The sequence below is a fragment of the Salarias fasciatus genome, chromosome 5 (assembly GCF_902148845.1).
Source record: "Salarias fasciatus chromosome 5, fSalaFa1.1, whole genome shotgun sequence".
NCBI classification, from domain to species: domain Eukaryota; kingdom Metazoa; phylum Chordata; class Actinopteri; order Blenniiformes; family Blenniidae; genus Salarias; species Salarias fasciatus.
Window position 1 is genome coordinate 13,389,247 of NC_043749.1, and position 14,191 is coordinate 13,403,437.

General features: G+C 46.2%; 1 protein-coding gene across 1 annotated transcript in view; it reads right to left on the minus strand.

Annotated features, from left to right (window-relative positions):
- Positions 1 to 14,191, minus strand: part of col7a1 (collagen, type VII, alpha 1) — a 64,608-nt gene that overhangs the window by 7,606 nt on the left and 42,811 nt on the right. Inside the window, exons 87-109 of the mRNA XM_030091010.1 lie at positions 12,582 to 12,617; positions 12,401 to 12,460; positions 12,266 to 12,310; positions 12,145 to 12,180; positions 11,354 to 11,389; positions 11,207 to 11,266; positions 10,997 to 11,122; positions 10,839 to 10,910; positions 10,687 to 10,722; positions 7,918 to 7,977; positions 7,769 to 7,813; positions 7,285 to 7,320; positions 7,104 to 7,139; positions 4,968 to 5,024; positions 4,794 to 4,865; positions 4,599 to 4,670; positions 4,454 to 4,489; positions 4,262 to 4,342; positions 3,116 to 3,169; positions 2,233 to 2,286; positions 2,069 to 2,131; positions 1,914 to 1,976; positions 1,687 to 1,803 (exon numbers count right to left, since the gene is read on the minus strand). Of these exons, the coding sequence (XP_029946870.1) occupies positions 1,687 to 1,803; positions 1,914 to 1,976; positions 2,069 to 2,131; positions 2,233 to 2,286; positions 3,116 to 3,169; positions 4,262 to 4,342; positions 4,454 to 4,489; positions 4,599 to 4,670; positions 4,794 to 4,865; positions 4,968 to 5,024; positions 7,104 to 7,139; positions 7,285 to 7,320; positions 7,769 to 7,813; positions 7,918 to 7,977; positions 10,687 to 10,722; positions 10,839 to 10,910; positions 10,997 to 11,122; positions 11,207 to 11,266; positions 11,354 to 11,389; positions 12,145 to 12,180; positions 12,266 to 12,310; positions 12,401 to 12,460; positions 12,582 to 12,617 (1,353 nt within the window). The remainder of the gene's footprint in view (positions 1 to 1,686; positions 1,804 to 1,913; positions 1,977 to 2,068; positions 2,132 to 2,232; positions 2,287 to 3,115; positions 3,170 to 4,261; positions 4,343 to 4,453; positions 4,490 to 4,598; positions 4,671 to 4,793; positions 4,866 to 4,967; positions 5,025 to 7,103; positions 7,140 to 7,284; positions 7,321 to 7,768; positions 7,814 to 7,917; positions 7,978 to 10,686; positions 10,723 to 10,838; positions 10,911 to 10,996; positions 11,123 to 11,206; positions 11,267 to 11,353; positions 11,390 to 12,144; positions 12,181 to 12,265; positions 12,311 to 12,400; positions 12,461 to 12,581; positions 12,618 to 14,191) is intronic.

Consider the following 14,191-nt stretch of genomic DNA (forward strand, 5'->3'; position numbering starts at 1 on the left):
TTTCCCACCAATACCTGAGCCATGTACTGGTGAGCGTCTCAACAGATTCACTGTTTCCATCTCTTAAATTCACGAAGATTATATTCATGTAGCCTGATAATCTGTAGACTGTGTTGTCCTGAATTGGAGAATTTGACTTTTGATTTTTAAGAATGACATTTGAGGGGGTGTTACAAGGTTCTTGAGAGTCACTTTTCTTTTTTTTTTTCGTGGTACTTTCTACTTCTTTCCAGAAGTGACCAGGTTCATTCTGAGTTCATCAGAAGTGGAGCTTTAAAAGCCCAGGGACGACACCGAGAACTGAGAGTGCGTATTGGGAGTTGGTTCCACCCGAGTCATGTCCTTGTGCTTTGTGTTCGGTGGGCTTGTGGTTGTGGCAGTGAACTGGAATCTTTTTGGTATTTAGTTTGAACATGTTTTTTTTTTTTTATTAACTGTATTTTAGTTTAGTAGCAAATCATCACTTTAAATCCTCATACAATATTCTTCTTCTTTGGCAGCTTTCGCCTCTTACGTTTCTTCTGACATTTTGGGGGATTATTGGAGTCTAAAATCTGCAATGTGATCACCAGAATTTCTATGTGATCTCTAAGCAGAGTATTTGGGTGACGGACGGTAACTTTATATTCATAAAATAATTCAAGCAATCTCTTGCTCTGCTAATAGACTGAGTGCAGATCGCAGAAATAGCTACACGTGCAAACAGAACAAACTCTGGTGCTTCTTTGTTCTTTTCCTGCTGCTGTGCTGAGGAAGAGTGTGTCCAGAGAAGACTTGTGTTCACGTTTTATCAGCGTGCAGCAAAACGCTCTAGACTTTGTTCCTACTTTCATGTCTGAGAGAGAACTATTTTTAGAGTTATTAAACCTTTCTGTCAGATGTAAACAAATGAAAAAGTATTGCAGGTTTGTTGATGTGTGTTATTGTGAATTGTAAGACTTATTTCTGGAGTGACTGTACAGCACACACTCAGGCATATAATTTATGCTTTTTAAGCTATTTAAAGAGAAATATCTTGTACAAGCAGTCCCTGTAAGCAAACGCTACGACATAATACAAACTGGACTACTCCTAAATTAACCGTCTTTCAACCCAAGCTGGATGAAGTGACGACAGGCGCTGGTGTGCTGGTACATAATGCTGCAGTCTAAATCAGGAGAGCCTCTGAGTCACGCGGGTTAAACTTTCAGAGACTCGGTGTGCGTCTGCTCCTCCGTCACCTGCCTTCTTTATTTACCTCACAGCGAGCCAGGGCTCATCAAACTGCCGATAGTCACAGAGCGACGCACATCTCACTCCTTTAAAGGACGAGTCAGGTGAAGCAGCGGCAGAACAAAGGAGCATCCGCAGCAATAAAATAAGCATTACACGGTGCTTTTCACGTCAAAACTGTCAAGAGTTTTATCTTTGTTGCCACTACATTGCACACACACCTGGCTGCTGCCACTGTGTGCAGCATTACAGACCATTTTCTCTATTCTGGCTTTTACTCCGCAGCGTTTTTCTTTGCCAACCATCAAATCTGTGCACAGAACTGATTCAGCAGTCTTTCAGTCTTGTGACAAGGGGAGCCATAATCGTAAAAACTGTCATTGTCACCTGTCCAGTGTTCTCTATGAGAGCCATCTGCACTTAAAGACATAAAGTCTGGAATCAGAAATCATCAAATCAAGTAGAAACGGCCACCTTTTGTCCCTGGAGCCCCTCGGGTCCTTTAGCACCGCCTGGGCCTTGTGGGCCAGTCAAGCCAGGGGCCCCGTCTGCTCCTCTGGGACCTGGAGGGCCAGGTACCCCCGGTGGACCCTGCATGAGGTAAAGAGTTAATCACTTATTGAGTTCAGGTTTATTATCGTCACACCGTTGAGGTTAGAAACACTGAGGCTGTTTCATAAAAACGAAACCCAGAAACTCACCCTTTCACCTTTTTCTCCCTGAGCTCCTTTGGGTCCAGCTACCCCATCAAATCCACGGTCGCCCTAAACTCACAAAGAAAACTCATATTTGCCCAATTTCTGCTTTACAATAGAAGAAAAAAAAGAAAAGAAAACCAAGCTGTTCTTCATGTCACCTTGGGACCGACGAGTCCCTCTTTCCCAGTGCTGCCAGGAGCTCCAGGAGGTCCCAGGTCTCCCTGCAGAACACACAGTTCCGATGAGGAGTCGTCGTCACAAACACACAGATAATAAACCAGAGAGCGCCGACGCAGGCGCCTGCGCAAATGATTAGTCATACCTGTTCACCTTTTCTCCCTGGGAGGCCAGGACGTCCATGAACACCGCCGTCCCCCTGAATGCAAATAAAACCGTGCGCCTGGTTTTATTGGATGTATGAGTCATGTGTGTGTGTGTGGCTCAGTGGACACACACACGCATTAACCAGCATTAACTGACTTGCTTTGATGAGAAAAACTCCTTATTTGATCATGAAACAGCACCAGGGAAAAAACACCACAGACTGAAAACCAACGAGCAAAATCCTACAGTGACAGCTGCCCAGCATTTTTCTAGTACTGCATTCTGATTAAATCCATAATGTGAAGGAGAGTTTGTGAAAACTTGCTGAAAAAACCTCAGAGCCTGAGAGACGATGAAAAATATCAGACTTCACATCACACGTTTCAAAACCAGTTCACCAAAGAACAACAATCTGAAGTTTCTCAACAGTGGAACATCCCAGATTGTCTTTATTGTTTGCTTTTTTTCCACATGAAAACAAAAAAAGGGAAACTGAACTGCTGGAATTGAGTGGCAGACTTTCAGGAAGGTCTGCTGATGCAGATAATTTAAAATCCAATGGAGCAGTTTGTGAGTTAAAATAAGTTTGACACCACCAGTTTATACAGTAATGAGATGAGTTCTTCAGTTGTACTTTATAAACTACTCTGTAAATTCGTACTTTTGCCTCTCTTACAACAGCAGGCATCCTTATTTGAACAGCACACTGCTTAACCCTATTAATATGACAACCTTTACATAGGTGGTTTTATTCAGTATAATCCACAAGATATAACAAATAAATAAAAAAAACTGACATAATAAAAATCACACCTCTACAGCTTCTACAGTATATTCAAGATTACTGCCATTTAGTATTTGTTCTTTTTTCACTACGCCACCTTTTCTCCTTTGGGTCCATCTGATCCACAGGCGCCCTTAGGCCCTCGGTCACCCTGGAAACAAAACGTTTACGGCTCAGAAACATATAAGAAAAGTGAAAATAAGTCAAAGTGAGGAAGATGCGAAGAAAGAGTCGGCCGGTTGGGCCAGATCGTTCTTTAACCCGCCACTTACTGCTGAAGCACTTACACACACCGGAACAAAAAGACGCAGAGCTTCTACGATTTCCTTGATAGCGGACATTTAGAGAGTAATGACAAGTAAAAGCCCGATAAGAGCAATATGGCCGCCGGGGACTGAGAAAAATCCGTTCCGATTTCACATCCTTTTTTCATTCACATTTCACACTGGCGTTCTCCTCAGACATGGAAAATGGGGCTTAAATTGTAGATTTCAAGTGACTTCCTTTCAGAAGTCACTTTATGATCGACAGGAAAGATGTTGTATCTCTATTTAGGAATAATTGTATGTTGACTTTAGGGAAGAGAAGTTTATTGATACCTTGTCTTACAGCTTGAGGTGATCACTTATATAAAGACACAGACAGAAGCTGCAAAAACTCAGTGAGATTGGGAACAAGTAAAACGTTGATCAGGATATTTTTTTAAAGACAGGAATTTTTTCAGGTCAACCTCTCTGATTCTATTCTGTTCTGTCCACAAACATGATTGCAATCTGATCAGTCTGTCATATATTACTATACTAGGTTCATCACTATAGAGATGATTGTTAAAAAAGCTTTAATTTCTGCATTAGAGCTAAAATATGCAACATATTCAGAGAAATTCTGTTTAGGTGCAGCTGATGTTTATGAACAAGGGAGGGAAGTTTAAAAAAAGACATTACAGACTTAAAGCTGCAACCTGTACCCAGCTCTACATGACAGCCGCCTTTTGATTGGTTTAGCGATTTAAATGGAAAGTACAGAGAAAAATAATAATAAAGTGAAATTATATTTATAATCGGGTAATGAGACTACACAAAATCCTCGGCGGTGGATATGAATAATTTTAATATTGGCTTGTAAGTAAATAATCTAAATGCGACTGACACAATTTGCAATAATCCTCCATGATGACAGCATTTCCATCCTGTTACTGAGCTGCAGCTGAAGCCTCGTTCAGGGAGCAACGCAGCGGAAATACCTTGATTCCTCTCATTCCTACAACGCCGATTTCTCCCTTCACCCCTGTTTGCCCTGGTAGTCCATCTTTTCCAGGTAGCCCCTGAAAAGAAAACCATAAAAAAACAAGTCTGACCCCAGTTTCCATCAATAAATCAGGAGATTCTACAGACAGAAGATGAAGGAGCTGAATCGGGATGAAGGAAAGCCAGACCATTTCACCAGGTACTCCAGGCTGCCCTGCTTCTCCCTGCAGGATGGAGACTGGATTACAGCGCGTCTAATTACTGCTTGAACTGACTTCAGCTGCCATTACTGTTAATATCAACTAAAACACAAACATTCATTCATTAACTTGCCTTCTGTCCGCCAGGCCCTCGGGCGCCTGGGAATCCAGTGGATCCTCGTTCTCCAGGTTCCCCCTGGAGACCCTGATGTCAAATATATACAGAAATACACTAATCAATAAAATAAATACAACGAACACAGCTCGGCTGCCATCAGATTTGTACTTTCCCTAAACTGGGATGGCGTTGGATAGCACTGAGCTGTACCTGCAGGCCTGCCGGGCCCTCTTGACCTTTAGCCCCCTTTTCTCCTTGGACACCCTTGGGTCCTCTGTCACCCTGCATGAAACAACAGTAAAATCCACAAAAAGCACAAGAAAACAAACAAACAAACAAAAAAGGCCATCCTGAGAATTTATGACCACACACTGTGACACTGACCGTTTCTCCCTTCGTGCCCTTTTCTCCAGGAGGTCCTCCCACCAGCACTGTGTCGCCCTGCGAGCAAGAAAACAACCGTAAACACTACAGCTCACCCCCCTCACAGACACACAAAAAAACAAACAAAACAAAAACCTGATGCCTTAGCCCAGGGGTCGGCAACCTCTTTGTCATGGAGTGCCGGTTTAAATTTTCCTCATTGATGTGAGCGCCACTATCAACTAAAACGCAAGTTAACACAAAATACAAAAAGATTTCCAGCATACCTGGAAATTTGTTCCATTCAGATGAAGCACATACAATCATATCTTTAAAGACATTTTTTTTCTGTTATTAACTCCAAAAAGTGCTTTCATAAACTTTGTGCTTTGTGCTCCGCATGCCGATGTTTCGAATTAACTGGTGCCCGTGTTAAATTGTGGCCAGTAGATGACTGAGACTTGTAGGTACTAGGTCAGGGGCCGGCAAGTTTGCTGGGGTCACCAAAATAAAGCGTTTTTCTTCTCAAACCAATATGTGTTCGAAAGAGTGATATATTTGCATCACAAACCGTTGTCGACGAAAAAGTCAGACCTCGTAAACGCTTCGCACTATTTTCTCTCCCTTCATATCACTCCGCACCGCCTGCAGCTGGCAGCCACGCTGGTTTCACTTTGTTTACCGCCAGTAAAGAGCTAGCTAGCTCTAGCTCTAGCTGTTAGCATCTCCGCGCTGCCTGCATTATTTTTGGGACCCCAGCAAACTTGCCGGACTATTTTCGTCTGGACCAAAACCGGACAGGATCTCCGCTCACTGGACGCTGTCAGGGGTAAGTCTGTGTGAATGCACAACACTGCTGACGGAGATGCCATACAGATTCAAGTCAAAAATCCCGAACTATCCCTTTAACACTAGGAACTTTTACATGCGCCCCATATGATGGCTTATAGGGCACAGCGGATGTGTCATGTAAACGCCCGAGCGGATCCGCTTCACTCGGAGCAGATTGTATTTCGGAGCCAACCATACGAGGTGGTGTACACCGATCGATAATCCGCTCCGTGTCTCATATTAAACGCCGCCTGACAGCGGAGCGGATTAAACGGGGGATTATTTGTTCCGCGCATGCGTTCCCTCATACATAGTGACGTGTGACGTGCACAGTAAACGGGAAGCAGGACAGTCAAAAACAAGCAGAAGAACACGACGGTGGTTGAAAAACACTTTTTTTTAAATAAAAACCCAGAGAGAAAAAACACTGGAGAGGCGAGATGCAAGCAAATCGCGCAACAGCGAGTTGTTCAAAGAGCTCCGTAGCAGAATACGAGCATCGTCCGGCTGGTGTTACGGATTAACTGGTTCCCGTGTTAACGAGTGATGGCGGAATTCTGTGTAAACACATGCTGATAACAGCAGTTGTTAGAGTAAGACTCACAAAAGACTTTAAACTTATACATTCACTACAACTGTGGTAACCGACGTTCGCCAGAACGACTACCTGGTACCTACAAGTCTCAGTCAACTATTGGTCACAAGTTAACACGGGCACCAGTTAATTCGAAACATCGGCATGCGGAGCACAAAGAACAAAGTTTATGAAAGCACTGTTTGGAGTTAATAACAGAAAAAAATCTCTTTAAAGATATGATTGTATGTGCTTCATCTGAATGGAATAAATTTCCAGGTATGTTGGAAATCTTTTTGTATTTTGTGTTAACTTGTGTTTTAGTTGATAATGGCACTCACATCGATGAGGAAAATTTAAACTGGCACTCCATGACAAAGAGGTCGCCGACCCTTGTACTAGGTAGTCGTTCTAGCGAACGTCGGTTATCACAGTTACAGTGAATTTATAAGTTTAAAGTCTTTTGTGAGTTTTACTTGCCACCTGTGGCACGCGTGCGCAGGGTTGCCGACCCCTGCTTTAGCCTGTCGTCATATTTAAGACTCTGTGACTTGTAATATCGCAGCTCAGGATCGTTGTACATTCAAATATTGCTCCTTCTCTCTGAACCGCTCCCTCGCTGCTGACACAATGTCTTATTTTTACCCTTTTTTTTCCCATCCAAGCTTTCTTTGCAAATACAAACAAAGCAGAAATAAGAGGAAGGCGAGCGGGCAGCAGGAAGAGCCGCTTCCACATTGAAATGCACGCACCTTTTCTCCTTTGTCACCTTGCAGCCCGCCGTCTCCCTGAGAAAAGAGAGAGATCGAGAGCAAAAGATTCCATTCAGGCGTGTCAATTCAATTCAGTACTTTACATGAGCGGGGAGCTCGGGGGACGCGGCTGAAATGACGATACATAAAAAATGGGGGGAAAAGGACTCGTGGTATTCACCTTCTCTCCCCGAGCACCGCGGATCCCCGGGGGGCCCTGATGGACACACAGATACACACTCCTGGCATCATGTAAGCTTCACAATCAAAAAAAAAAAAAAAAAAACCTACTATGCATATGAAGCCACATTTCTGTTATCAAAACGCAAACGGCAGGAGACGGTATGACGCTGCAGCGAAGCGGCTCGTCTTCAGGGTTTTGCAGCAGAATTAAAGCGGACAGGTAAACCAGATTTCTGGAGATGGAAAACCTGACTGAATGATTTATTTACTACCTCAGGAGGACCTTGTTTCTATTGTAGAGGAGCTACTCTTCAAGGACACAAGGTGTGTGTGTTTTTTTTCCCCTCACGTGCAGACTGTCTCGTCAGTTGAAAAGAAAAAAAAAAGAAAAGAAAAAAAAAAAGGTCCTCGATAAAATCTTCAGTGGTGAATGGACCGTGAGTCTGAGAGATGAAATGACAGAGAAAACACTCGATATTTACTGTTGCTCCTCGTTCTCCGTCCACGCCAGCTCGACCTTCCTCGCCCTGGAACAGGAGAGAGATGCTAAAACACACCTGTGTTTCTTTCTGTCCTCTAAAGGTGAATTCATACTGAGCGTCTCTAATAGCTGGTGTCTGCAGGGTCTTACTCTGGGCCCCGGATCTCCTCTTTCTCCTCTGGAGCCAGGAACACCGACACCAACTTCCCCCTGGAAATAAAAATACTGTCTCCAGCCTTCAGGAAAAAAAACCCATTAACATTAATGGAGTTTGTCAGTCTCCGGTGGGCTCACCACCCAGCGAGGGAACCGTAGGGGCCGGGTGCAACGTGGATTGGGTGGCAGCCGACGGCAGGGTGCCCCGCGACCCGATCCTCAGACAAAGAGACTAGCTCTAGGGACATGGAATGTCACCTCGTTGAGGGGGAAGGAGCCCGAGCTTGTGAGGGAGGTTGAGAGATACCGGCTAGATATAGTCGGCTTACCTCCACACATAGCCTGGGCTCTGGAACACAACCTCTCCAGAAGGGCTGGACTCTCCACTTCTCTGGCGTTGCCCGCGGTGAGAGGCGGTGGGCTGGTGTGGGTTTGCTTATAGCCCCACAGCTCAGCCGCCATGTGTTGGAGGTCACCCCAGTGAACGAAAGGGTCATATCCCTGCGCCTTTGGGTCGGGGACAGGTGCCTCACTGTTGTTTCAGCAGTGCAGAGTAGCCGGCCTTCTTGGAGTCCCTGGGAGGGATGCTGGACAGTGCTCTGACTGAGGTCTCCATTGTTCTACTGGGGGACTTCAACGCCCACGTGGGCAGCGACAGTGAGATCTGGAAGGGAGTGATTGGATCGCAGGGCCTTTCTGATCTGAACCCGAGTGGTGTTCTGTTATTGGACTTCTGTGCTAGTCACAGTTTGTCCATAACAAACACCATGTTTGAGCACAGGGGTGTCCATAAGTGCACTTGGCACCAGGACACCCTAGGGCGGAGGTCAATGATCGACTTTGTTGTTGTGTCATCTGACCTCCGGCCGCGTGTTTTGGACACTCAGGTGAAGAGAGGAGCAGAGCTGTTGACCGATCACCACCTGGTGGTGAGTTGGATTCGCTGGCGGAGGAGGAAACCGGACTGACCTGGCAGACCCAAATGTGTTGTGAGGGTCTGCTGGGAACGTCTGGTGGAACCCTCTGTCAGCATGATTTTCAACTCCCACCTCCGGGAGAGCTTCTCTCATGTCCCGAGGGAGGCTGGGGACATTGAGTCCGAGTGGATCATGTTCTCCACCTCCATTGTCGAAGCAGCTGCCCGGAGCTGTGGTCGTAAGGTCTCCGGTGCCTGTAGTGGCGGCAACCCCCGAACCCGGTGGTGGACACCGGATGTAAGGGCTGCCGTCAAGCTGAAGAAGGAGTCCTATCGAGCCTTGTTGGCTCATGGGACTCCAGAAGCAGCTGAAAGGTACCGGCAGGCCAAGCGAACTGCAGCCCGAGTGGTTGTGGAGGCAAAAACTCGGGTCTGGGAGGAGTTCAGGGAGGCCATAGAGGAGGACTACCGCTCGGCCTCAAAGAAATTCTGGCAAACCGTCCGGCGCCTCAGGAGGGGAAAGTAGGTCTCCGCCAACACTGTTTACAGTGGAGGTGGGGAGTTGTTGACCTCAATTGGGGATATTGTTGGACGGTGGAAGGAATACTTTGAGGACCTCCTCAATCCCGTCGCCATGTCTTCCATGGAGGAAGCAGAGGCTGAGGTCCCAGAGGTGGACTCGTTTATCACCCAAGCTGAAGTCACCGAGGTGGTCGGTAAGGTCCTCGGTGGCAAGGCACCGGGGGTGGACGAGATTCGCCCTGAGTACCTTAAGTCTCTGGATGTGCAGGGACTGTCTTAGTTGACACGTCTCTGCAACATCGCGTAGCGGTCGGGAACGATACCTCTGGATTGGCAGACTGGGGTGGTGGTCCCCCTTTTTAAAAAGGGGGACCGGAGGGTGTGCTCCAACTATAGGGGGATCACACTCCTCAGCCTCCCCGGGAAAGTCTATTCCAGGGTACTGGAGAGGAGGATCCGACCGATAGTCGAACCTCGGATTCAGGAGGAACAATGTGGTTTTCGTCCTGGTCGTGGAACAGCGGACCAGCGCTATACCCTCCATAGGGTGCTCGAGGGCTCGTGGGAGTTCGCCCAACCAGTCCACATGTGTTTTGTGGATTTGGAGAAGGCGTTCGACTGCGTCCCTGGTGGTGTCTTGTGGGGGGTGCTCCGGAAATACGGAGTCCAGGGCCCCTTATTAAGGGCCGTCCGGTCTTTGTATGACCGGAGTAGGAGTCTGGTCCGCATTGCCGGCAGTAAGTCGGACCTGATCCCGGTGCATGTTGGACTCCGGCAGGGCTGCCCTTTGTCACTGGTTCTGTTCAGAATTTTTATGGACAGAATTTCTAGGTGCAGCCAGGGGCCGGAGGGGGTCCAGTTTGGGGACCACAGGATTTCATCTCTGCTTTTTGCAGATGATGTTGTCCTGTTGGCTTCATCGAACCCGGACCTGCAGCATGCACTGTGGCGGTTCGCAGCCGAGTGTGAAGCGACAGGGATGAAGATCAGCACCTCCAAATCCGAGGCCATGGTCCTCGACTACTAGAGGAAGGTGGCTTGCCCTCTCCAGGTTGGTGGAGAGACTCTGGCCCAAGTGGAAGAGTTTAAGTATCTCGGGGTCTTGTTCATGAGTGGGGGACGGATGGAGCGTGAGATTGACAGGCGGATCGGTGCAGCGGCTGCAGTGCTGCGGTTGTATCGGTCCGTTGTGGTGAAAAAGGAGCTGAGCCGAAAGGCAAAGCTCTCGATTTACCGGTCAATCTACGTTCCCACCCTCATCTATGGTCATGAGCTTTGGGTCATGACCGAAAGGACAAGATTTGTGCGTCTGCCTGGATGTTCACCTTGTCTCCTTTCACTCCGTTCGTACCGGCGGAGCCCTGGAAAACAGAGACGACTCATGAAATCACGCTGTTTCTGCTTTTTATCTTGTTTCATGTGAGGACGGTAAACAGTTAAAGTGAAAATGAAGCTTTCAGAAAAACTTTGCTCCCACCGGTTCTCCTGCAGGTCCAGGAGGACCAGGAGGACCAACACTTCCTGCACGGCCGGCAAATCCCTGGAGACCCTGAAAACAAGGCCGCGGGAGTGCTTAAATGTCAAAATCATGTAGTGTGGGTTTTTTTATTTCCAGTGATCGGCGGCTCCGTCTACCCTCTCTCCCGGAGGTCCAGCTGGTCCTGGCGCTCCATTTTCTCCTCTCACACCAGGCTGCCCAGGGCCGCCTGTCTTTCCCTGAGGTCCCGGAGAACCAGCTGAGCCCGGCAGGCCCGGATCGCCCTGAAATGTAGTCAAACATTTGCTCCAGTGGCTGATAAAACACCGTATCTAACTGGAGCGAGGAAAACAGACGCCGCCGCTCACCTTTAAGCCTTGAGGCCCGTCCCGGCCAGGTGGTCCTGCCAGTCCGATGCCCCTCTCGCCCTGCAACACACACTCTGTCATCCGCCTCACAGTCGAGTCGGTTTGATTCTGTGCAGATTACTGAGACGGATCATTGAAAAAGGTCACCTTGTCTCCTTTTGGTCCAGGAGATCCTCGTGGTCCCTGCATGGAGAACAAGAGGTGAAAAAGAGAAACCACAGATAGCTAGAATGCATCCTCACACTCAGTTCATTCATTCATTTGTTCATAACAATGGTTAATACGCTCTCCAGCAAGCTGAGTTTTTCTTGTTCGAGGTAGAACGCCTCGTTAACCTCGAGGAAAACAAACGATCAGAACCTGAAGAGGAATCTGAAAAGATCGGGCTGAAATACAGTCGACACTTAAAGATCCAAGGTCAGGAGAAAAAATGATAAAGGAAATATGAAAATAACTGGCCTGACCTTGAAGTGAATCAACATAAGAAAAGGATTCTCCTGAGGAAGTCATGGCAGGAGGTGAATGTATTTAGCCTTACTGTTGTACGAGTTTAAGATTTGATCATTTTTCAAAGACAGAGGTTTCATGAGGTTTCTTCACCGATGCAGTGGAATAAACATGTCTTTAATATCATGTCATAATTTTAATATTCACCAAGAAGATAACATACAAAGAGGAACATATAGAGTACATGTTCCTCAGGATTAATAAAAAGTAAAATTACCTGTTGAATTAATTGCGTTACATCTTTGTTGATCTCAATTTTTTGAATGTGCTCATCTTTTAAATTATTACTAGATTACTAAGAATGATTATAAATATTCTTAATAATATTAATAATGAAAATCAAAACGTCCTTTACTGACAGCAGTGTTATTTAGGCACGTCCACAACATTTAACTCATGTGAATTATTTAAACAGTGCAGGCATTACTCACGTCCTCTCCAGCCTCTCCTGCTTCTCCAGCCACACCCTGGCATAAAGCGAGACAGAACATCGAGGAGATGCCGACGGATTCAACAGTTTATCAGAATTCTCTGCACTGAGTTGATGCTCACCCTTTCTCCTTTGGAGCCTGCAGAACCCTTGTCTCCTCTGTCTCCCTGAATGACAGAAGTTGTACATTCAGTCGCATCTCTTCCATGAAAAAGCTCATAATGAAAAAAAAAAACTCTTGGTTTGGGAAGCCTCACCTTTTCACCGGGCAGACCTCTCTCTCCAGCCACGCCAGGCAGCGTTTGGCCAGGAAGCCCCTGCATCAGTCACAACCGTGAACGTCCCGTCAGCCACGTGCAATAAATCTCTTGCGCTCCGCCAAACATGTACAAGTGGCATGCAGCTACTTTCACCTTAATGCCGATAATAAAAACTCACCCTTTCTCCTTTGGATCCAGGGGGGCCAGCAACAGCCTGTGAGAGTGGGAAGAAAAAACACAGTTATTACCAGTGCGGCAAAGGTTTTTGTTCACCCGACTATGTAAACGGGTATTTAAAAGCCTCAGTATTAAGTGTCAGGTCGGCCCAGTCATTATCTTCTGTAGCTGTTAAACATTAAGAGTTTAATGTCTTCAGTGAGGACAGCCAGAGCATGCGCTCTCACAGCGGAACCACCACAACACACCGGCTGCACGTGCTCAAAAACTAAGTCAACTCTTCTGGAAGAGACCTACAGTTACTTGATGAAGACATGCCAGCAGACCTTAGATCTTCGTCACTAACTACCCTCAGTATTTAGTGATGAAGGTCCAATATGGTATTGAAGAAATAACATTTATTTTAAATTAATATATGAAGCAAAGTGGTGGTCTAGTCTTTCAATTATTCAGATTTTTGGATGAATGGGGCCAAAAATAAAGCACGTAAAGTGCAAATCAGTATATTAGTATTCGGGGGATCACATCCCTCCATCTTTGTGAAAACTGGTATGACGTATGAGGATATAAATCTGTTTAAGCTTTTGCACATGGGTAAATTAAAGTGAGATTGATGGCAATGTCAGAGTAAGCCCCTAAGAAATGCATGCGAGTCAATGGTATCTGAATCAGCATCTGAATCAATGAAAACAGGCTTGCATGAGAGAGAGGGTGTGTGTGTGTGTGTGTGTGTGTGTTTGTGTTTGTGCATGGAGTTTTGTTTGTCACAACAAATGGTGGCGCTTGAGCCCTAACAGATGGACAAGTGTCGCCTGGTTATTCATCAAACCGGTGAACTCCCTGACGGAGTCACCGCAGCTCTGTCCAAGGTGCTGAACCCGAAGCCGGCGGCGGCGGGGGAGCCGGTCAAGACAGTCGTCACGACTGATGTCAACATAGCAAACGGCAGGACTGGTCGAGAATACTGAGCGTCTCACAAGCAGTCGCTCCCCCTCCTCCTCCTGGACGCTTTGCCAGAGACTGGCACGCCGCAACACCGGCAGCCAGGAGCTTCGGCCAATAACTTTAAAATTGTGCACGGCACTGAGTGACAGAAAATCTATTGCCCCATTTTATTTGATGTTTCTTTCTGTGAATGTGTTTTCAGATTTATCCTTGGTGCATAATTTCAACAATTGCAACCCCAGCATGCTCTCTCTGTGCACATGTGGGGTTTTTTTTCCAAATACTGAATAATCAGTCAGTCCCACATGTAGGATTTTTTTTTTTTATCTCCAGGTACTCTGGTTTGCTTCCACAGTCCAAAGATATTTGGTGAAATGGTGTGTTTAAATTTACTGCAGGTCAGAATGAGTGTGTGTGACTGTTTGTGAGTTTCCTGTGATGGAACAGTAACTTATCCAGGTTGTATTGTCTTTTTCCAACACTAGCTCAATGTGTGTACATGTGTGACTAATATTTATCAAATCTAATAAACAATTTACATCCTTACTGAACATTTCCAAAATCACAGCACCACATTATTTTAAAGAATTCTGTGAATATAAATGAAATTTCATACAGGATGCTCACAACTACTTTAACTGTTGATGTATTGGAGTATTTATTAAG